The 24,311-nt window shown below is 44.6% G+C and overlaps 1 protein-coding gene across 4 annotated transcripts; it reads right to left on the bottom strand.

Moving 5' to 3' along the window:
- Positions 1-1,587: 1,587 nt before the first annotated feature.
- On the bottom strand, positions 1,588-24,311 carry FYB2 (FYN binding protein 2). Of its 4 annotated transcripts, none has more exons than XM_084266208.1 (20): positions 24,255-24,311; positions 20,119-20,824; positions 18,922-19,116; positions 17,866-17,899; positions 15,238-15,326; positions 14,466-14,494; positions 13,189-13,220; positions 12,237-12,312; positions 11,746-11,899; positions 9,934-10,060; positions 9,791-9,834; positions 9,418-9,487; positions 7,461-7,544; positions 6,478-6,506; positions 5,678-5,741; positions 4,446-4,538; positions 2,811-2,895; positions 2,376-2,532; positions 2,189-2,222; positions 1,588-1,718 (listed from the first exon to the last, which is right to left on the bottom strand). In XM_084266208.1, the coding sequence occupies exons 1-20, from the start codon at positions 24,261-24,263 to the stop codon at positions 1,709-1,711; spliced, it is 2,121 nt and encodes a 706-aa protein (XP_084122334.1). In that variant the 5' UTR covers positions 24,264-24,311; the 3' UTR covers positions 1,588-1,708. The 4 variants fall into 4 exon arrangements, with proteins under 4 accessions (XP_084122334.1, XP_084122336.1, XP_084122335.1 ...); XM_084266210.1 differs by having other exon boundaries at positions 9,418-9,481; XM_084266209.1 differs by having other exon boundaries at positions 9,791-9,831.

Raw genomic sequence — 24,311 nt, 5'->3', positions numbered from 1 at the left:
TGGGTGACAACCCCTCAAGGACCATGTGTAAGTGCACTGGGATGGGGGCCTGGCCACGTATATCACAGGATACATGGGGAGGGCTTTTGAAAAAGCTTAATTTTAAAAAAGGGAGGGAAGAAAGAGTTAAATAACTTCCTTAAGAGACAAGAAAGAACGAGCATGTGTGGCTAATATGAGATTTGCCTCTAGTGCACATTACAGAGCGTGTGGTCAATAGACTTCAGGACCTCTGAGCTAGTGCTGGATGGGGAAGATGAGGAAGGAGATGAAGAAGTGGGTGTCTTCTTCACAGGATCAATCCTAAACGTAACCACGGAAAAAAGCCCCCCCAGGTAAAATATCTCCACAGCTTCCTTTGGGACAATCCCCTGTAAAGGTGAAGGACACAGTGCACGTCCCAGCCTGCTCTGAAGCCAAAAACACACTTCAGCTCCCTGAACTCTCCAGCTCTGCTAGAGAAGTCTAAATATTTGGGCTGGCAAGCCTGCAAAGCTGCGCATGCTTACAGGGGTTTGTTTTATTTATTTTTATTGCAAGGATGGATGCAGGCCAATACACTTAATAGTAACCACATGGTAAAATAAATAAGAATGCCTGTTTAGACTTAAAAGTAAATGTTAAATATTTGCTCTGGGTTTTTTTTTTTTTTCCTGATGTCTTCTATGCCAGCTTTGAAGGGGCTGTGTGGCAAAACAGCACTCTTTTATTTTTTATATTATTTTGCTGTGTTTTCTTAAGCCTGGAACATTTAATAATTTCTAATTAAACCATCTACATTTTTAGGATATTTATGAGCAAACTGATATAGACTCTTAAAATGTGCCAGGGAGGGCCAGAAACTCTACACTACAGTCATAGGTAAGGTTGTTGGTTTTTTTTCTTCTTTTCCAAAGCATTTTTCTGCTTTTGAAAAGGTATCCACTGGCTATGCCAAGGAGAGGCCATTAGCAATTTATATTTCTCTTCCTCCATTTAGGAGCATTTTTCTTAAGCAATCATCCTCCAGGCCCACAGCAGAGAATACCCTGAACACAGGGGCAACTGTTGGGTAACTGCCTGCCGCGGCGAGGCAAGCCAGAAGTCAGCCTTTACATTTCTGGGATGCCTAAGCTTACAAAAATAAAATAAATTTTGACTGAATGCTTTATTTACTCTATTTTTTAGCAGTTTTTTTGGGAAAGAAATGAGTCGAGTTTTCCACTGGTTTATGTATTTAATCCAGCAAGAGTGGCGGTATCTACTTCTTGTCCCAACAATTTTGTCGAGACCAAAACCAGTTTGGATTTATATGGTTTGCTTTTGAAAAAGCAAATCTTTTGGGGCAGTCCTGCAATTCCAACCCCTTAAAACAGACAGTGACAAGAACAACTCCACCACACTATTTTGTTTTTTTCATGCAAAGGTGGTGGTGTTACAGCTATTTCAGAACTGACCAACACGGTACTCCAAAAAAGGGAGAAGCCCCAAAAATGACTGATGTGGAGATAATTGGTGAGGATGGGCTCTAAAAATAACAGACAAAGAAAAAAAAATAAAAGGAATTATTTTAACAGAGTAAGTGTAAAAAAAGCCACAAAATGTTATCAAAATTTTATTTACATTCATATGAGCTCTCCACTGTTGACCAATGTAGACTCTCACGGATGCGGGAAGCACAAAAGGGACCTTCAGAGATGCTCTGGGGAGAGCAGCTCCTGGGGCAGTTTTAGTACTGTCTGCCTCAAAAAAAACCAACAAAAAAAAAAGAGAAAGTTTCAGAGCAACAGGCACCTGGGCAATAAGAGGTTCATTTGTATCAATTATGCATGAGCATGCAAGGAAATGATATTGCAGTGGGGAATTTAAGGGCGTGTTTTGGCAAGGCGATGCACACCAAGTGGCCCATGTTTGGAGCAGATGTGAATTAATATGGCATATCTGAAGGCAGTCAAGAGCCTCTGATTTATACAAGTCACGACTGGATAGGGTTTTGATTTTTTTTTTTAATCTGCAGTTGGACTGGAAACCTGTATAACAGCAGAGCAGCAGGCTAAAATTGGAAATACTTATTTAATATTTAATACTGGCTGTTTATATTAACCTTCCCCTGCCTTCAGAAGTTTTAAGTACATTTCTCCAGATCTCATATAGCTATACACAGGAAGGGAAGAAAATATGCATCATAATAAATAAAATCTGAGTTTACCTGAAGTTCAAATGCTCCACTAGAACGTACCCATCTGAGAGAAGGGGAAGGAAAAAGAAAAAGAAGTGGATTAGTAAAACTCTTGAGTAAATAAGGTCAGAGTGGCACAAAGGACCTGCTGTTGCTTGTCCCTCCAAACTGGGTTGGAAAGCAACCACCCATGCCCAGAGGCTTTCTGCAGACTCACATCTTCCCTCCGAATTGCGGCAAATCACTGCAGTGCCCTCTGTGACATCGATAACATCCAGCTGTTCTCCAGCTGTGAGCGGGAGATCAACTCTCCTCTTGCTGGCGACTGAACACTCGGCAGTGGCTGTGCTGATGACATTGATCTCCTTATTGTACTGCAGAGAAGAAAGAAAAGCAGGAATTAATTCTAGAAGCATGTGTGAGATCTCAGGCTAGGTTGTGAAGCTTTGTGTGGGGCTGAACAGGGGGAAAAATCCCAGCAACATCCCTGATTAATATCCCAGATTAGAGGAGAGGGCAGCACATCAGTTGGACATCTCTCCTAGCATTAGATAGGGATGAAGAACTAGAACTTTCCACCATGCATCTGAAGTAGGATACATACTTGCTCTCCTCCTCTGACACAGATAGTACTTTAAAGAGAGATACATACCAGAAATGTTTCTCTAAAAATCTTCTCTTCTTTTCCCATCTTCTTGCTTCTTTCTGTACTGATGTTCTTGAATTTGAAGATACTTCTGCATTGAGAAAGAGACACACACACTTCTGAGCTCCTCCTAAAGTAATCCTGGCACATTGGCAAGTGCAACTTGGAGCCTAACTCCAGACTTGCTTGCAGTGAACTTTTGGAGGGGCAAAGCATCCTGTTCCCATCGCTGTTATTCATGAAAGGATGAGTGTGCAACTCGAAGTTTCTGGTGACCATAACTTGAGCCATTTTGTATCTCCATTTGCAATAAGTGTTTTCACTGTAAGCAGCGTGGGAACAAACAAACTCTCCATCAAGTGTTTCAAATCAGTTGCATTTTTATAGGAGTCAATTCACTTTTGCCCCAGCAAATTCTCTCCTTCTGCTTTTATTTATATTCAAACAGAAAGAGTCCTGAGATAGCTCTCATCCCAAGTCATTTATGGAAGTGGGACTTGACACAGCTCTGTAGATTTTTGTTGGTTTTTTAGCACGTAGAGAAAACCTTCACCCCAAAAACCCCATTTATACAGCACTGTAAAGTGAGAAACAAGCTCTTTCAACTAGCTCCCGAGAAGCAATGGCCCTCCATGCCAAGGTGTTCCCTGGGTATGGAGATGCCACTCTTTCTGTACATGATATTCTAGCTGTGGCATTTTCAAACTAAGACAGAAAAAACCAAGCAAACTAATGAGTGAAACCATGCAATATATTATCCAACCTTGATTAACTTTTACGCAGTTAAAACTGAGAGGAGAGGAAATGGGCTGAAATTAGGGACTTTTAAGGTGTGAAAAGATTCCTCCTTGGCAGTCTCAGCTTCCTGATAGTCTATGAGATCATGTGCATGACTTTGTGCATCACAAGTGGTGTTTGAGCAATCCCATGCAGGACCTCTGGGGTGAAAGCCTGGAAGATATCTCTCTGATTTGCATTTGCTTGAAGGCCCAGGTCATTGTAAAAGCTCATTGCAATGCACATTTTTCTGATCTAAAAGGGAAATTAAATATCTTACTTCCATGTGAATTGTCACAACACCCATAACACAAAGGGGGGTTTTGCTGTTATGCATGAATGGTACAGCAAGAGGCAACGCAGTAAACCCAGCTGGAAGGAGAACCACGAAATCAATGTTCTAAATGAAGGGCAAAGGGAACACATAGGCAATTACTACACCGTGTACAGGTCCTCTAAACAAAGTGCTCTTGTCAAAGCAGCAATTAGCTGATCCACAGAGATCAAATATTTAATCAAGCACTACTAAAGAAGGAATGGGACCGAGCTTGTCAGGAAAGCAGATGAATACATAGCAAGTAACAGCTTTTTGTCTCAGCTAAGTGGGAAGACATGATACTACTTTAGGATGAGACCTTCAGGGTATCCCTTGCTCCTGTACAGCTCAGATCCAAGAGTTTGGTTTTCCCTCAAAGACCTTTTCAGGAAAGTTTCCTGAAAGTTGGGTTCAAAGGGAGAGGACCCTGGAGCAGCAGCCAGACACAAAAAGTTTGTGCAATTAGGGGCATCCCACCCCTGTAAACAACTCAAGAGATGCATTACCAAGTTAGATAGCACAGGAAAACACAGAATGGAAATCAAGACCTTTCCATGTCACCACTGCTTTTCCTTCGGTCCTTATCCTCTTTCGTCAGCAGAAATTTTGGCATCCAGCTTTTGTGCTTGTCGTCCTTCTCTCTGAAAGGAGGGGAAAGAGCCACGTAGAAATGCAATTTTTTTCCAGAAGATGGTGTCCCCTCCCCAAACCCATGTACCTACAAAGTCATGAATTTTCTCTGTGTCTCCCCCCCACAACCACCACTGAAACGCAAACACTTGCTGTGATTTATACCAGCACACGCTGCGACCACAGTCATCTGGCAGCAAGACATGGAGACATGTTGTTCCTATTAAAAGTAATTTTTCTGACAAGGAGCTTGCCAGGACGGGGCTGATTATCAGGTCTGGGAGCTGGAGCTTTCCTTTCTTAGGAAAACTATCTGAATTTTCACATAGAATCATAGAATGGCATAGGTTGGAAGGGACCCCAAGGATCACAGAGCTCCAACCCCCCTGCCACAGGCAGGGCCACCAACTTCAGGCCTGGATCTACACAAGGTTGCTCAGGGCCCCATCCAACCTGGCCTTGAACATCTCCAGGGATGGAGCATCCACTACTTCTCTGGGCAGCCTGTTCCAGCACCTCACCACTCTCTCTGTAAAAAACTTCCCCCTAATATCTAATCTAAACCTTCCTTCCTTTAGTTTTAATCCATGTTTCAGGGAGCAGCTCTCTGCATTTCATGTCTCTGGCACTAAATAGGTAATGTAGAAGAAACATTTTGTGGGATGCTCCTTGCCAAATTAAACACACATGAAGAAGGCACCGGGAGCATCTCCAGAGGACTCAGTCCCAACCATCTCATGATCCTCACAGAATGTTAGGAGTTGGAAGGGATCTTGAAAGATCATCTAGTCCAACCCTCCTGCCAGAGCAGGATCACCCAGAGTAAATCACACAGGAACACATCCAGGCAGGGTCTGAATGTCTCCAGAGAAGATTCCAGAACCTCTCTGGGCAGCCTGTCCCAGTGCTCCATCACCCTCACAGTGAAATATTTTCTCCTTATATTTACATGGAACTTCCTGTACTCCAGCTTGCACCTGCTGCCCCTTGTCCTATTGCTGCCATCACTGAGAAGAGCCTGGCTCCATCCTCCTGACTCTCACCCTTTACGTATTTATAAACATTAATAAGGTCACCAAAAAACCATCCTTGGTGGCTTGCAGTACCACAGGCTCCCCAGGCCAGTACCAGGGGAGGCCATCCTTCTCACCTTGTCTCTCTTTTCCCCACTTCAGCATCATCATATATATCTGTGCTGTCCTGGGAAAGAGCATCTGTCAACCAAGCAGAGAAATTCATTAGAAAATGTCATTCTGAGCCTGATACTCAAAGCAATATATTGCAGAGGAAAATTGGGGCTGCTGCTAGTCATTCAACCCAAAGAGGTAAAGGCAATGCAAAAGGAAGATCCTTGGGACGCCAAAAGTCATCCAAAAGTCCAGCACAAGGCAGAATACCTTGTGTTTTTAGTACTGTTTGTGGGCAGTCTTCTGGATGGGTTTGGCCATCCAGCTCCAGGGATAGAGCAGGAACAGCAACAAAGCCCAGCTTCAAACTGCAGGCAGCCCAGACAGGCTTTCCATCCCAAGGGCATGGGTACAGTCACTCCAGAACCTTCTCAAGGCTTGTGATTAGCAGGGACAGTTCTTGTGTCCATCCCCATTTACACAAGGTGTGAACTTGTATCTCCAGCAGGCAGCAGTAAGTAGTTACACAGAGAGCTGCCAGAGCACAGTGGTTCAGTGTGGATTGCTTCACATGTTCTGTTCCTAAACATATCCAGATCTTTAGGAAGAATAACTCTCTTCAAAGGAAAAAGTTCCAAAAATGAGCATAAAACCCAGTCTCAACTGAAGCACAAATCTCTATCAAGCCTTCAAAGTTAATGCTGCCCCATAACACAATTTTCAGAAAGGCACAATGCATAAAGTTGGTTTTCCATTGTGCAATACAGTTGTTATTTCATATATAGACACCCAAATCCCCAGGAATCAGATATGTGTATCTTACCTAAATTTGGTGCCGAAATGGAAAACAACCTGTGGATAGAAAGAAACTTTTAGAAATGAGTCTGCCCAAAAAGCCATGAGCACCAACAAACTAGCAGTGCTTGCTGCTGAAGTGATAGAGGCAGGTCTAGGGGCTTTAAGGGTTCTATGCAACAGGAAAACAGCATGGAATCTGGTGGCTCCATCCCTATGATGCTATTTAGCGGCAACACAGGAAGGAGCAACTCATGTGGCAGAGTGCCCAGTGTGAAAGGGTTTAAGTAAAACAAATCCTCCTTGTATAACAGAGGAAAAGGTTAATCTGGACTTTCCAAACAAAGAAGAAAAAGTGGCATTTTCCTGGCCTTCAGGCTCTGTGCACTGGGGGAAGCACACGTTGGCAGTGGTGGATTCTGCAGGCAGCTACTAAGCCCTTGAGGAAAAGGGAGTTTCCATGGGGTCTTACAGGGTTTTGAATGTTAAAGTCAGAGTACCTGAAAGGGCACTATAGTATGAGGGATATTGTATAACTTCCTAGCTTGTAAGACTACAGATTCAATAGTAAACTTCTTCAGCAGATACTGTCACCAACTTTACTGTAAGTGCTACTTGGAGTGAAAACCCTCAGCTGTTAAGAGCCACGCCAGCGAGCCTCTGCCTAATCCTGGTCCAGGCAACAGGTATCACATTTCTATGGTGTGTACCTGCATCATGCTGAGGTATAAGAAAGGTACCAAAGGCAGCAAGAAGCCTATGAAAACTTGGTCACTGCTGTAGGACCAGGTCCCATAGATTCTTGATGCCAGAGGCTTCAGAGAAGCTGTATGCATGCACCACTGGCCCCACCTCCCATAGCAGCTCCCAGTGAGTTGATAGAAACACTTCTGGCATAACTTTCCAAATAAAGCTGCATTCCTTACTCCTAGATTTCCTTTTCTCATATTATTGCAGATACAAATGCTCACATTTGGAGGGGAAGGAGCTGGATAACCAACATTCTCTTACCTTAAGTTTTCCTTGAACCTGGTATTCTTCAGCTTCAACTTTTGTCTCTTAAACAAGTTTCCAAATACCTTTTGGTTTTCAGTTCTGATTAAAAGAGAAACACATTTCAAATTAAAGAGGCACTAGGTGCTGAACTATGTGAGGCTGGCAATACTCATAGTCCCAGGGATCCTAAAGCAGCTAAAGGATGTTCAGCAGACCGTAGACCTCAGGTCAACAGACTGTAGATCTCAGGTCAGCATTAAGCCTCAACAGCATCATGCAGACGAATGATGGATTCAATGGGATAGGCACCAACACAGCAGAAAGTGCTTAATTATCAAGTCAAAGCTTAAATCTTTGCTTAGCTTTAAACTTTTCTGTCTAATTGAAGTTTTCCTCCTCTGACCCAACAACTACAGAATGATCTGGGTTTCTTTGGAGTAAAAATTCCTGATGAAATGGACAAAAATTCCCCAGAGGCATGCAGTGCACATTAAAGGAGAAGATCAGGAGAATCTGTCCATGTCATCCTCCAACACACATTTCTGTCATGTATACTCTTGAGAAGGATGTTCCACTAAAAGCTACACAGTGATTTCTCTGATAAAGTATCTGCAAACAACCAAGATCCTCACCTGTGGACTTTACCTGTGCAAAACTACTATTAAAAATACATCATGTGTATTGGCACACCTCATCCTGCATGTGGTCTCAATAGGAAGTTTTATATAAAGACTGGTTTTGGGATTAAGCCACTGACCTGTGAACCCCATAAATTTGGTCCCAACCAAATTTCCTTGCAAATTCCCTTGCAAACCCAGCAAGATGCTTTGGTCCTCTGTGAAACAGCCACAGAGTTTAATTTCTGCTACTCTTCAGCACCCATTGGCAGAGAGGTGCAGAAGAGGCATGAGTACGCTTCCCAGTGGGTAGAAGTCAGGTACAGGCGCCAGCACCCTTACCCTCTGGACTGAGAAGCTCATGCACCTCCACCACACATCCCCCCTGGACAATTTGCAGAGAAGTGACAATTTTCCTCCTTAATGAGTGCCCAGCCACCTCCAGAGTTTCAGGTTTCCCATACAATTTTCCCCTCTCCAACACATGTAAACTCGACTTGAATCCAGACACAAGCTAGTATGAGGAAAAGCAGATGTGCAGCAACACCTTGTTATTCCTCCCACACTGCTCCTTAGAAGAGAGCCACCCCCCCCCAGATGCACTTGAAGCTGTTGCATGCTGCATCCTCAGTCCACATGCCATTCCCAAAGGCTGTCTCTATTTCTTACAAAGGGATGCAGGAGATCTTTTACTGCATGAGGGTAGGGAACCACACAAAGCCAGTAAGTAAAAACACGACTAACTTCATGTTTCACTTCTTAATCCATTTGGGAAGCTCAGGCAACACATAAACCTGAGGCTGCAAAACTCACAGCATTTATAACAGACCCTGTGGAAGCAAATGTCATGAGAAGCTATATAAAAAAATAAAGCAGGTTGCAAGTCAGTTACAGCATGTCAGCTGCAGGCATTACCTCACAGCCTGAGCTCCTTTCAGCTTTCCAACATGCTGTGGTCTGAAATACGGGCATTTTGTGCCCTTTTTTTTGTGGGGACAATGTCCCCATTTGTCCCTCAAATGCTACCTGCTCTGACACATGCAAGAAAAGGTGCCATTTCTCTACCACAACTGAGCAGCTCTTTTAAGAGAAGGATGGCAAGACTGTCCTGTGTGGTTCATGCAAGCAGAGGTCTGTGATGAGGGTACTTCCAACGGATGGAGGGTGCTACAAGCTCCTTAAGTGTCAGCCAAAGGGGAAAGAGGGAGAAAGGGGGGGGGGGGAGAAACCCACCCATACAAAAACTTTTCTGCAGTTGCATTAGGAAAAAAAGAGCTTCCAGCCAGTATTTGGCATGGGAGATCAAGGAGTTATGGTCAGTATTTCAAAATAGAGGCTAAGAAATTGCAACTCACTCCATTTTTTCTGGATTATCACCTCCAGTCTCAACATCTTCATATGTTTCTTCATAGCTGTTTCCTGAAACTCAAAACCAAGGCATGCCATTATCACAAACCACATCCAGTAGCAATGAGGTGAGGTTTGCTGGACAAATTGCACCCAGGCCGTTACATTTTGCTCTTACAGAGGCTTCAAGGTTGCTCAAATGAATTCCATACTAGACATATGTATTGCTCCCCACTGGTTTTAATAGGAATTTAGAGCAACCAGACCAGAAGGAGACACTATAGATGTCAAAAGTTAAATGAAGCTATTCACATCATCTCCCAGGGACCAGCCCAAATTAAAAGCAGCTCCCGTTCCAGCTTCCCCATGTGCTGCACTTACCGCTGGTTGAAGCAAATGGGCTTGAGGCATCTGATGCTTGGCTGCTAAAAGACAGAAACATTACATGGGGCTGTAGTGCAGCATAGGTTTTAAGAGATATTTCATAGATACAGCAGTTGTGAAGAGCCCTGGTCCATACTCACAGTCTATCCTGCATTTCCTCAACGTCATCATATATATCATCTGGTGCCTGCAGAGACTGCCGAGTGTTTTGGTTCAAGGTTGTTCTTTCTACATCTGGCTTTGGAGCACCAGCATACATACAGCTCACTGTAAATGAGAGGGGACCATTGCTTCAGAAGGTTTCCTGTGGGACTTTGGACAAGGGACTGTGGGCAAGGACAACTTTTGAGGATAACAGCCACAATAAATAAGAGCTTACAGTCATACTTTCTATTCCAGGAGACCAGGAAAGTCTCTGCTCTAAGACATTTTGAGAAAGAAAAGCAAAGAATTTTAAAGTAGTCTGAGTTTAAAAACATTTAACTTTCAAACAATTTAAAGTGTTAAAGTATTTTAGGTTTAAAAAAATTAAAACTTCCATCAATATTCTCAGTTGTGGCAGCTCTGACCCAAATCATCCTCACCAGAACACATCCCAAGAGGTTATTCATGGATGTTTGCAGAAGTGATTGAAGGGAGCACTTTGCATGGTTGGCAGAGATGCTAAGATCCAAATAATGGACCAGTCCACTGGGAGTACATGTGCAAATCAACATCTCAGAAAGGAGACAAGGAGGGTGAGTATCTCAGAGATATATTTCACCAAGCATGAGAATTGCATCTCGTGAGGTTAGAAAAAGTTTATTACTGGAGGCTTCTGCTAAGTGGCAATATGAAATCCTCAAAACTGATTTAAGAGACAGAATAATGTAGAAATGTAACAGGTCTCATCAGAAACATGAACTACCACAATATGGTCTAGTTAATGGCCACCATTTCTGCAAAATATTCAACCCCCCATGAAAAGATGGAGTGGGAAGGGGAGGAGGAACTACGCAGTTCTCTGAATCAGCCTCTCTGGTGAAGCAAGAGCAGGAGGCTCACCAGGAGTGCTCTAAAAAATCAAATCCCAAAAGAAGTTACCTCTAGCTGTTCAAAGGTCAAGAAAACCAGCAGGATTTCTTACAAAACCAGACACCAACCAAACCAGAAAATTATTATGAAGTGATTTAAAATTAAAAGAAAAGCCCAGCAGCACAGGACCACACCAATCACAACAACCACAGCCACAGCCCATTTACACTTTCTCCTTCAGGCTCCTGGTCTGTCCGCAGAGCTCAACAGAGCTACTTTTCTCTTTCACCTTTGAAATGCTGCCATGTCACACTAGCAGCTTGCAGAGTTCAGAGTAACCCTTTTCAGAATACAGCCCCTGCCCACTTACTTACACTTCAAGTTTGAAAACAGTGTTTGCAGAGGAGTTGTGGCTGGGTTTAATTGTGCAGCTAAGGTGTGTATCACCACCTTGGGATGCTTTCTCAGAGCATCCTGACAGAAGAAGCCCAAAGTCAGAAAAAGGCTCACTGGAACTACTAAGATGATGGAGGGAGGAGCCATCATCCATCTTAATAAGGGACGTGGGGAGACCTCAGGCTCTCATGTGTTTCTACCACAAGCCTCAGCTAAACCCTTTTCTGAGAGTCAATAAATTATGAGAAGCAGAGGAGATGGATGGATTTCAGCTCTCTCGGATAAGGGCAATCAGCTAGAAAAACAAACACCTTGGTTTGAGTTCCGCAGATGGTTAACCAACTTAGGAAGCTATTTGCAAAGCCAAAATAAATGATTCAGACCAGAATACAAATGTGCCTGCAACCTTTTGCCCTGGTTTAACTAAATTGGTTCAAGAGTTGCATCCAAATTTAACATTATTTCCCATATGGAAGAGACATTTGGGCAACAGATGGGACTGAGGATTGAGGAAACACTCAACAGCGCAATGAGATACTCACAGAGTTCTGCTCTGTCTTTTGCCAGCCCTTGTGGGGTAGGATGCTTTGCAGTCTGGGTACTGGTCATATCTTGCTTCACTTGTGGCACCTTCATCCCACCTCTACCATCTTCTGTGGTTTGGCTATTGGGACATACGTATTTGTTTCCACCTGTCTGAGATCAGACATTTGGTTTGGTCAGCAGACTTTAGAAACAGCTTTTTAATTTAACTTGCACACATACATCTATAAGAATATAAGTTATCTTTCTATGGACTTAAAGTACTTTCACACCCTTTTCAATCAGGGATTTTTGGTAGATATAGGTGCTGCTGGGCAGCACTACCTGCCTTTTAGGCAGCAGCTGTTGAGCAACGGGCAGACAAAAGAGAAGGCAGAGAAAACCAGATGATTAAGGAGTCACATTTTAGCTATTTCCTGAATAGAGGGAGGATATAAGGAGAAGAGATATCCCACAATAACTATTAAAAGTAGTCTCAGGGATACAATACCTTGACAATTTTCTTTGCTTCCTGTTTCTCTCTTTCATGACTTGTTTTTTTCTCTTTTTCATCCTCTATTATAGCTCTTCCAAGACAGAAAATTTCAGATATAAGACACATCTCTGAACACAGGCATTTTTGCAAAGCCACAGGCAGATGGATTGCTTTATGCCTGTGACCAAATAAGCGCCTCATTTTTGGTTTGAATGAGGTAGATGCCAAAGAGACCACCAGTACCGAAAGGGCAAAGCAAATCTAAAAGGGTCTGGTTGCTTGGGGTAATAGGAATTGCTCTTGGAAAAGGAACAAACTAAGATGATTGTTTTCTGGTAGCAGGAATGAACAAGCTAGATCCATTTGTCTTTACAAGACATGCCTTTCACCATACAATACTGCAATTTAGGGAAGAAGATACAGCTGCAGGAGGCAGAGCGTTATATTTTTTCCCAGCGTCACAACATTTCCCACTGAAGTGACCCCCTTTCATCACATAATTCTTCAGTCCCCATCAAAAAGACACACTTCAACCAGTGACAATAATTAAACACTGCAAGGAGTTTGAAATGTGACATTTATAGGGTGAAATTCAGTGTGGACCTTGCTTTACCACACAGCTTTGAACCTGGGACCAGTTGTCTCAGTTTCCTTCATACCTCTCCCTTCTTATGCAGAAAAAGTTCAAGTTTCAATAGGAAAAGACAATGCTTTGGGGTTTTGTGTGTGTGTGTGTCAGAGGAGAAAATCTCCCCTCCATATATGCTTTGGACTAAAAATAAAATTGAATGAAATCACAAGTATTGACACAGAAGATCGTCAGCATCTACAGAAGAGCATTGTCGTCTACATTGTACTGGTCATGAAATATGTGACATTTCCATTTAATGAGCCTTGCTATATTCTAACCCTAACCTGGGTTAGTTGTGGGGCTAGAAGAAACTTGAGAGAAAGGAAAGGAAATTACCTGGATTTGGCAAAGGGAAGAGACTTCTGTTTCTAGAATAAAGAAGAGGAAAGCCTTCAGCCACTGTGGGGTGGTTTTTTTCAGAAGTAAAGCTTTAATACAAAGCTTCAACTGTCACCTAGTATTTAAATAAATACTTCTTCAGAAAGCCCAGAAGCATTTTACGTTTGGAATAGTCATCAGACAAGGATATTTCCTCTGCTTTGCAGGACAGGGGATACACATATTGACAAACTGTACGGGGATGATGTAACAGTGTAAGTGATCAGGCCAGTGAAGCTACTGGTCAGAATGAAAGCAATTACAGGTTCAAGAGCTTACAGGAGAGGAGGAAGTTTTTTTAATAAATACAGATTTTCTAACCTACCATAAAATAAGACCAAAGCCAAGCCAGAGAACCTCTCTACAAATCATGTGCAGATAAGTGCATTTGGAAACCTGTGCTATTTCCTGGACCATTTGATTACTTTGCAAGTCAGGACTTGAAAGTGAAGTTTGACATCATCCAAAGAGTAGTTTCCCCTCTTTTAGCAGAGCCTGAACTGATACCCATTACATGATCACCTCCTGGCACAAGATGACTTTTTCTCTTCATCCACCCACTCACCATGAACCTGGCTGTGCAGCCAAACAAGGCTTCTCTGGGGACAAGTGTCTTATCCTGCCTTCACTGCAGGCTACCTCCAAAGCCAAGCTGAGCTGCCACCCCCTTTGTAACCAGGCTAAAATGGAAAGGATCAGGTCACAGTTTGCAGAAGGGGTATCCCTGCAGCAAGGGAGGAAATGCATACAGTTGCCCTCAGTCATGAGCCAAAGCTCAAAGCATGCTGCCATGACAAGGAACTTGGCTGAATTTTGCCTTGATGCCTTCACAGAGGGATTACCAGCACCAGCAGCTTTTGACAGGAACTTCCATAACAATTCAGTGGAACCATCAAGAATTCATAGTGGAACCATCAAGAATTCATGATCTTGGTACTGGTGGTTCACATTTATTTCGTCTACTACCAACAAGCTGAGGATGCTGCACTTCCTTACATGTTTGCAGAGGAAGCCAAGGGAACTGACTGTCTCCCATAACGTGCTTAGAAACCTCATTAATCTCCATGTTCCCTCTGCAATTTCTAGTTTACTTTTTGAGAGACTTCACAGACAACACACACAGAGATATGTGGCAGATAAGAAATACACAAATTAAAAAGTTCTAAGATAAGAAAGCATGACATGTATGGCACAGTCAAGCCTAAAAGATCAAAACCAGCTGTGAGGAGACTTACCCTGTGTTCTTGAGGCTCTGTCTTACGTACTAGAAAAGAACAGGTATTACTTTTTAGTCCATGTTAAAGTCATTGCACTTTAAGTTGCAAAATCCAACTTCAGCCCACATGCTCAGCATCCAGGCACACATTCACCATGGTACATTCACCACGTCCTACTGGTCAGGGTCCTTTGATTTGCTGTTTAGCATTGGCTTACACTCAGAGGACTGCAGCATCAAGCTTGGCTGGCCACAGCCCTTGGGGCAAACACAAGAGGACTGTGGTGGGTCCCACTCAGGGAAGTTACTTGGCTCCTGTTCTAGTTGAGGAGAAAACCAATGCACAAGGCAGGAAAAAAAAAAAAAAACAAACCTCAAACCTCCCAAAAGAGAGGAAACTTTGCAAAATGTAAAAAGAGAAAATTAAACTGGGAAGAAACAGCAATGGAGATGGAAATGCTCTGTACCCTGAAAAAACAAACTGTTTCCAAGAAGATGCCAAGATTTGCCTCACTATCTTTATCTTTTACACAGGTAGTGTCTCATGCCTACTCTTCACTCTCACTTTACTGTAAGCACCACCTCACCACCAAAAGGCTAACTTCTTTTTTGTCTGTGCCCCAAAGTTTTCATACAGTGACAATGCACAGAGGGACAGTCATCTGTGGTCACCCTGACCAACGTGCAGCTGCTTTTCCCAGCTGAAAGAAACTATATTGTCCTTTTTTTTTTTAATGACTATGTCCCAGATAGCATATAATTCACCTAAGAAGTGTCTCCTTGCAAAGTACCTTTAATGACACGCAAGGTTGTGGTGTCCTCAGACTGAGACAGGTACATTGGTGTTTCCTCATAATTATGCTGCTCTTCAACTCGAGCACTGAGAAAATGAGAGAAAAAGAGACAAGATTTTATTTCTGACCCTTTTAGAAGTCTGAAAAAAAATTAAATTTCATTTAAAGGACAAGGAATTCATGTGCTTTGATACTGAGCCTACAAGAAATCAAAGTGAAATCAGGAACTCCTTGGAGAGAGAGGAGACTTCTGCCAGACAAAGGGCTTGTTTGAGCCTCTCCCAGATTCCACACTCCCACTGCTTTTCCTTTGGGAGCACAGTCGGCGTCTACAGGGCTCAGAGCACCCTGGGGGACTTCATACTGGGATTACTCGCCTGCAGCATGTCCTCACGTAGAAACAGAACAAAAAGTCCAAGGAAACTGGAGTGCAGCAGTTTTCAAACCTACCACAGCTTTGTAAAAATTACTAACAGCCCAGTTGTGCTGTCTGGCAAGTTGTTTCTCATGTAATGAAAGAGAAAGGGGAATGTCTAGGGTACATCTAAAGGTCCTGCTCCCAAGCTTATCAAGCCACATGCTCCATGCCGACACGCTGAGTGACACGTGCCAGCCCTGGGATGAGAGGTGCCACAGCCCCAGAATCACACAGCCTCTAGTACTGGGCTTCTTAGCACAGTCCCCATTTCCTCCTTCTCCTTTTTCCTTTTCTACTCTGCAAATTCAAATTACATTGATTTGGGAATGGGTACAGAGAGAAGTCCGAGCCTTCCTGGAGCACCCAGCCCCAAAGCTGCCCCCCATCCATTGCAGCAGAGGTTTCAGCAGCTCCAGAGCATATTGGGAAGGGGCAAAGGCACAAGATGCAGCTTGTGACACATGCAGGGGTTGTGCATTGAAAGAGCACCAGGAAGAGTTGTAGTAAGAACTTCCACCTTTTAACAGCAAGTCAAACTCAGGGAGGGTTTGGTTTTCCTTGAATCACCCTGCTGCTCAGCAACAACAGAATAAGGACTAAGCAGTTGCAGACCAGAACAAGAGGAAAAGGGACTTGAGGAGTGTGTTAACAGCAGAGAAACCAGAGTGAGAAATGAGACTTGAAGTCAAGCAGAAATTTTGCTGCTGCCAAAGGCTCCCCCAGCCCCCTGGTCTCCCCTGCAGCCCCCTGGCACTGGGACACTGTCTGCTGGCTTCCAGGTCCCACAGTGTGTTTGGAACACATAGATCCCACTGAAGGGGTCACACATGGACATGATGTGTTAATACCATGAGCAGGTATTTTGTCCCCAGTGCCATCACTTAAAGAAGAGGAAACCAGGGAAAACCCCTACCCTTCACTTCCCCAGCCCAACCCTGGGAGAAAATCCTTGGCTGGACAAAGGCAGCCCTGTGGGCTTCAGGGAGGGTAATTTCTGCCCCCAGACTCCCACGAATTTGCTTTTGTGCTGGAGTTCAGCCAATTCATTTCCCCAGTTATCAGATGGTTAATATTTAACAAGTGACCTATTGTAAAGACCGTATCACAAATATTAGAGCGAGATAGTTAATGTTGCCGCAATATATTACGAGGATGGCTTCCTTGTGGGGCATGACAGCTTAGGAGCTGGTTATTTTTTGACTAGTTCTCTTCTGACAAGCACAGGTTAAAGGTTAAACAAAACACCAGCCAGTGCTGGTAGGAACACCTCATGATGGGAAAAGCACAACTTGCCCTGTCATTAGCTGCAAGAGCTCCTTTTTTGGGCACAGGTTATTTTAAGAATTCATCTCTTTTTTGCTTTGCTTCAGCCAATTCTGTTTCCCATTTTCCCAGCTGTATGCACATGCAGCTGAGACAAAACTTGTATATGAATATTTTTCTCTGCTTTGGCTGTTCTTGTGGCACAGAACCAGGAACACTGTGCAACTACTCATGACAAGGCAGAGACATGGCAGAAAAGGTCAGGATCCCCTTGTACACAAAGCTAATTGTTTCTGTAAGGTTTTTGAGCCATTTCAGACATTTGTGGCATCAGAAGATGAACTGATCAGCTCAAGTTCTCCAGTTGAGTTTGGACCACCACTCAATTAAAAATAATCTCACTTCAGCATCTGGAGATGACTGAAGTCCTGGGGATGGGGAGGGAGGGCAGTAGCCCCTGTACCTTGGCTGTGCTGGCAGCACAAACACACAGGAAGGCGAGTTTCTCTGTTGCTGGCAAAACCCCACCCCAACACCTGCTGGTTGTGCCAGGACTTTGTTTCAGCAACAGTCCTCAAAAGCATCTCTTTTCTAAAAACATCCAGCTTGAGTACATGGAAAACAGGAAGGGAAAAACATGCAGTGGGTGAGTGCAAACAAAGTATCAGCAGTGTTTTCTCTCCAACCAGCTAAACCAGACTCTTCACGCCGCTCAAAAAGCACAGAGGAGAAAGGAAAGATGAAGCTTTCTGCTTTAGGGTAAGGCCAGCCCAGCAAGCTTTGAGCTTCCCATGTAGGTTCACATAGCCCTTGGAGCCGCAGGAAATCACTGCCTGGGGGAGGGGGATGTTCCCTCCAGACTGAGCGGAGGGGATGCTGCAGCATCATGGGATGGGGATGTTCCCATCGCTGACATGCCACACCTTGCTTCACTGTATGCTCACCTTTCAGGGATCAAGTAATCCTCTTCATCAGCAGCTGCACACAAACACACAGAGGATTAGCATTTGAAAGCAAGACCGTTCTCCTCTGGATGGGGGAGGCGTGATGGGGACAGCCCTTCCTCAGACAGCACAGGGCACACAAAGGTGGGCATGAGACAAGGTTGCCAGCAGGAACTGGGGATGTGGCTGTGTTAGTATGCCATTATTTCATGTTTCCAGGCAACAACCTCAGGCTTTCCAGAGATCGATAACTGAGTAATATTGAGTTGATGACACAGAAATGTAACTAGTTCCCTCCATCAGATTAATATATATAAAAAAGGCAAGTAGGTTAAAAAAGAGGGTCAGTGGAAGACTCTCTGTTTCCCTCTTATTATCAAGGCCATGGCAAACCAGTAAGCACTGGCACAGTAAAGCTAAACAGTGTTTAGCCGAGCCCTTCCTAGAAAAGCAGCTCCCTTTGAATTCAGCAAAAGTTGTGCCTAAAGATCTGGCTATATTTAAACCCTATAAAGAAACACTATTTAGCTGTTTAATAAGTGGTCCAGTGTATTCTATTATGCAACATCAACAGGGTTTTATTATGGGAAACCCAACTTCTGCATTTCTTGATGTTGGAACATTTAACGACATTGCCCTCTGTTTTACTTAAAGCAGAATTGGGGGGATTAGGTGGCAAGTTTCTACTGATTGTATTTTGCCTTCCCACAGCCCTGTGCTGCCCAGCCCTAGGCTTTTCCCATTGAAAAGGAGAGATAAAGATCAGCTCACCAGGTACACCAGCAGTAAACCACTCACAGTACACTACAGTTAGGGGCAAAGCAGGTTTCTGCATAGGGGACAATGTCCAACCTGGAAAATTAGATCCCTTTTCCAGATTAAGAGCAAAAATCAGTCTCATGGAAACTGCTGGGCTCTTTTTCATGTTTGAGGAACAAGTATCAATGTCTTATTTTTTTGTGCTTGGAATGGCAGCGTTTTAGATGTCAATAAACTACAAATTATCACTTGTTTTCTGCAGAACAGGTTTGGGGAGAAAGATTAGACATCACTTACTTGTTTCATTTCCTCTGTGGACTGAAGGCATGGCGCTTCGGAAAGGACTAAGATCAAACTTTGGGGGTCTTGCTGGCTTCCCAGGGGCTGGACCCAGGGATTCAACTGAAGGGAGAGGTTTAATTCTTGGCCACTTACTCCCGGGGCTGACAGGCCATTTTCCTGCTCTGGGCTGGCAGAAGGGATGCTCCGATTCTGCTCCAGAGAAACACAAGGACAGCAATTAGCCTTCATGTAAGTAAAAAGACATCTAAGACTGTCAGATGCTATACAGACATTACTAACCAGCTCTGCTTCCTTCCAATTTCAGCATCCCTGTTACACAGTGGGGCTCTTATCATGTTACCAGAGTGGAAAAATACATGGAAATGTCCATTTTTACAGATTTTTATAAAGCTAAGCATGTTGGGGCCTCAGCTCTCGACAGCTCCCTTCCTCTAGATTATAAAATACTGGCCTAATTTTCTGTACCGATAACAATTTAATCTGCCAGGATTTAGTGGCATAGCTGTTTTCCACACACAGTCCAAGTGAGGTAACTTTCCAGGGTAAACAAGGACTTAATCTTTTCAGAACCCCGTCACTCAGCATGACGTCAGCAGAAGGAACTTCACAGCATTGGAGTTTCCTAGCACCAGTTTCTATAAGAAACATTACCAGGAGAATACGCTCACCAAGTTCAAATATGACCTTTTTCAAAGCTGGGAGGGTGCAGAGGGGGGAGTTGAGGTTTAAGCCATTTTAAATTGAAGTAAGGCATCTTTGCAGAAAAGCCAAGCTTTTATACATCTGTGTGAAAACCAAAGAGCAGGGCATAGTCACATCTACCTAGTAATTGCAAAAGGCTAAAGCAAACCCAAACTAAAGATACTCCTGTCCCCTTCCATCTTCCTCTCCAAATCTGGGCAGTTTCTTAAAGTGTACTTTCAAATATGGTAGGAGTGGGGAACCCTTCTCTCACCCAAGGTCAGCAGTGGTTTGGGACCCACTTCTCATCTCCAGGACATTCAGGGAAGGAAGGGAGCATTTTCATTTGAGGGTCCCAACTCATAACAGCTGCTGTATCCTGCACTTTCAGAGTATCTACATACATATATGGCCATATGTCTGCATATACACACATATATATATATATATATGCATGCTTGGTGTTAATACAGCTTACTATACCTTCCTGGTGACAAGGTGGTACTATACCTTCTCTTGGTGGGCGATAACCTGGCGGGCAGAATCCAGTTGCCACCACACTCTCAGCATCAGCTTCATCAGAGCCCCTGTGTTCTCCAGGAGCTTGAGGAAGAGCCATCCCGCTGCCGCGCAGAGCATCCTTCTTCTGGGCACGCACGTCCAGTGTGGGCTGGCTCCCAGAGAGCTGCATCCTGCTGCTGCCTGATGCAGCTGGAGCACATGTCGGCCTCTGCTCCGGACAAGGGTGCATGTACAAGTTCGTTGCCCGTTGGGCTGGGAGCACTGCAGTTGCCTTCTCACTGTGGGATAAAGTATTTTCCCAGATCTGCCGGGCACGGTGGAAGGAATTTGGGAGCAGGCGACCCTCTGGAGCAGTTTGCTGGTCAATGCAATAGGATGGCAATGGCTTTTCTGGACCATTCTTGGAAGAACTCAAGCCTTTCTTTGAGAGGTTGCCTTTGTGGCCTGCCATCCCCAAGTAGCCCAGCTTGGCTCGAGGCCATGACAAGGGGTTGCACTGGGTGAACGGAGAGGGTTGGGAGGCAGGTTCATCCTTGGGTTTTCGTGTTAACACTTCTTTCTTACTCAGAGGCAGAGAGCCAGGCCTGGGAGGGATTTCAGTGGGATGCTTCTTGAGTGGCTCCACCAGCTTGTTGGCCAAGTCGGAGTCATTTTGAAATCTTGCTCGGAGGGCTTTGAAATCAGTCACTTCTTCCTGGGAGAGGGAAGAAACCATAGAAAACATCTGCTTTCACATGTGGCCACAGGCAATTTATATGATTATGATCGTTTCAGAGAGAAAGAGGCTGCAGGCTCCACCCTGATCAGCAAGGATACAGAGAGCTTGGTGAAAATTTAAAAGCAGAAGAGGAGAATTAGCTCATTCAAAGGATGCTCCAAAGGCTCACAAATCACTTCTGGTAAGGGCAGTAGAGCTGACACAGATGGAAAAGACAGGGAAAACAACCAAGCCAAGCTAGTGAGACCAGCAGAGATGGCTCCTACTCCCCAGTATCACCCAGTAGTGGAGAATCTCCTTCAGGATGACCTGGCAAACAGTAAAATGAATGGCAGAGCTTCCCAGCAGAGCTGCTGCAGTACTGCTTAATGTAGCTGCTGAGTAGGAAAGCTGCACTTTATTTTCAGTATACAAGCACCAGCCAGGAGAGAGGCCAGTGCTGATCTGGAGATCACCAGTCCATCCCCTTCCTCCTTTAGAAAACTCCACCATGGGAAGAGAAGCAGTAAGCATCCTCCCTGACATGCTCCAGAAGACCCCTGGGACAAAATCTTTTTCCTCCATCACATTGGTTCAACTCAGGGTCCCCACCACTCTTCTGATGCTTCTCCCCTTGCCATTATTCCCACCCCAGGAAACAGAGACAGTACAAACCCAGCTCACAGCACACAAAGACAGCAAGAGCATCTCCTGGGCCAGGGGATGAATTCCAGCTAAAAGAATCCTTTCCTCTTCCACCAGCTACCAGGCCCTGGGTTATATAGGATTTTGAACACAGAGAGTGAATCAGTAACAGCACAGGTTAAAAGGGCACTTAAAGAACGAGCTGTTTCAAGCCTTTGTCCCCCAAGTGTCTCACCATCCCATGCCACAGAAAGGGGACCGCTATTTTTTGCCTGTAACGTTGTGGCTTAAATTCAGCCCTGAGCTGAACCAGGGAGAATATATGAAGAAAAATTTATGAGCTACTTAAGTCCTTGAACTGCTCTATAACTTTTTATATGCCATGATTACATTAGGTGCACTACTCTGGCAGCTTAGTTCAGCGCAGAGAACTGTAAGGCTCCACGAGAACCTGTCTAATGAGGAAATTGGAAAAAATTATCTAGGACAGAACTTCGTTATTCTGAAAAAAGCCCCAGCCTTAAGTGTTAAGGCAGAACAGATGAATAGCATACTGAGGTTTTATTGCATTTAATTGCACGATTTATTAAACACTGACAATTTCTCTTGAATAACCCCTTTCACTGACTTTATTACTTTCACAGGGTAGTGCATGATGTAAAGAACCAACCCTTGGGGGAGAGGTTTGAATTGCTCCAATTATATTTCATATTAGTGGTCAGCAGCGTGATGCCGTGTAAGCTGCCCAGACAGCCTAATCTAGTGGCGAGCCGATGGGAAGGGGAGTTTTCAGAAGCATACGGAGGATGAATCAGATTTTTTTTTGGGGGGGGAAAAAAAAACCCTAATCCCACATGTACCCGATCCCTCCAGTGATGCCAGACAGGAAATAAAGCAGCGAGGTGCCCTAATGCAATTGCGCCGAGCTGTCGCACGTGCTGCAGCAACAGTTGAAGAGTTCAATGCCATTTACCTCTCCTTACTGATTTTCTTTACTGAGGTGCATAGTTCCTCATCAGTGCCCTTGGAGACAAAGAAAACAGAAAAGAAGAAGTACCTACATGTCTCAATGTGCCACAGGCAAGGCAGACACCTGTGAAACAGGGGTTTTGGTCAGGCCTCTCCCTGGCTGCAACAGTCACTGTCTTGGCACTACCTTTAATTAATGAGGGATGGATGCAAGCTTCCCTTTCCCCCCCTCAAGTTGTTATTCCTCTTGCCTTGAAATGGCAGCTTCAAATGATTTACCTAATTAACTGGAAGGTTATCTGTGCTTAATGCCCTTCATTAGAAAGTAGTTTTCTCCCGGTTTGCAGCCTGCTGGCTATGGATGCCAGTGGCAGACCTGGGGTGGGAGGGGTATGTACAGCTGAGCACACTGAGCTGCCTGGGAGGATGGGGTTAAATTGTGCCTCACAGCCACTCCCTGCACACCCACACCCAGCCAGCCCCCACACCATCTTCCCCCAACAAAGCTCCTGCAACTGCAGCTTCCTTGCAGAGGGCCTTAGCACAACCCTCTGAGCTGCAATGAGTCCTCCCAGTCTCTGCAAGGACGGTTTTCTATCAGAGCTGATACTGTTTCAAACCACAATCCCCTCCAAACTACTCTCCAGCTCAACCCACACAACCTAAGCTGGCTCAGGATGATGCTCTGCCTTAACATGGTGCTGAGTGGGTCACAGGTAGGTGGGACACAGAGTCCCTATCCCAGTGCCCCACCAGCCCAGAAAGGGTTCAGCACAGCAGGGAGAGACGCTTCTCTGAAAATTAGACCAGTTGACAAGTGGGGGGAATACACTAACAAACATAAAGGGCTGCCAAAAGCTCACAGCATGTATTGCAGCTACATCTGGCCAAAGAGTTCACTGCGAATCATAAGACAGTTGGCAAAAGCCCATGAAAGATGAGAGAGGGAGAGAAAAAGGAACCAAACTTCCACTGACTGGAAAGCTACGGGCATTACAGAGTCAGGGGACAGCCAAACTTTCCATATTTTCTCCCTATAAATAAAATGTTCCTCTAACATTAATATCGTTCAAGGAAGCAGAATAAAGCTCAGCTTAAGACCACGATAAGGATACCTTTCAGAAAGAGCAGCAGCTGGAGGTTTGTGCCGATACCAAGGGCTAACTGAAAGGAACCAGGCTTATCATTAATGTTCTGCAGTCGATTTTCTAAAGCAAATTAACACGGGAAAATAAACCCCACTCAAGATGTGACATGCATGACAAACAAGAGGAAGCGCTGTGTGTTTCCCTCCCCAAATTCTTTCTGGTTTCATCCATTCTTTACCTTGATTTGCAAGGGAGCTCCCTCGGGTAAATGTTTAATCAGCACTGCCCTCTGCCCAGCAGCAGGGTGGCTGGAGCCGAGCCCAGGCACCCCGGCTGTGCTGAGAGGAGCCGGTCACAGATGCCATCAACTCAGTAACTCCCCGGTTTCTCCCAGAAACAAAATCCACCTCTACTTTTTGTTCAATTAAGAGGCAGCAACCGGAACTCATTGCAGAGCGAGGGGGGGAAGAAGCCAGGCACTGGGATCCCCTCAGCCCCTGCTCTGGGACAGAAAAGCTGCCCCTTTGTGGTCCCTGTGCAGAGCAGAAGCAGCAATGAGAGTGCGCACCTAACCCTGAGGTTAAACTGCTCCCGGCATTTCACAAAGATAACAGCCCCAAGCTACAAACCAGCAGCAGAAAATCAAGCAGCGACTCTTTCACTCAGGGGCAGAGGAGACGGAGCAGCCCTGGCTGCAGCGAGGATGGAAGTGCCCCAGCAGTTACCGTGTCCATCCCTTCGCTGCTCCGCGCTGGGTCCAGCAGTTCAGCCTTGCAGCATCT

This window comes from Gallinula chloropus, assembly GCF_964237585.1.
Source record: "Gallinula chloropus genome assembly, chromosome: 6".
In the NCBI taxonomy this organism is placed as follows: Eukaryota; Metazoa; Chordata; class Aves; order Gruiformes; family Rallidae; genus Gallinula; species Gallinula chloropus.
This window is presented reverse-complemented; position numbering and strand designations above follow the sequence as displayed.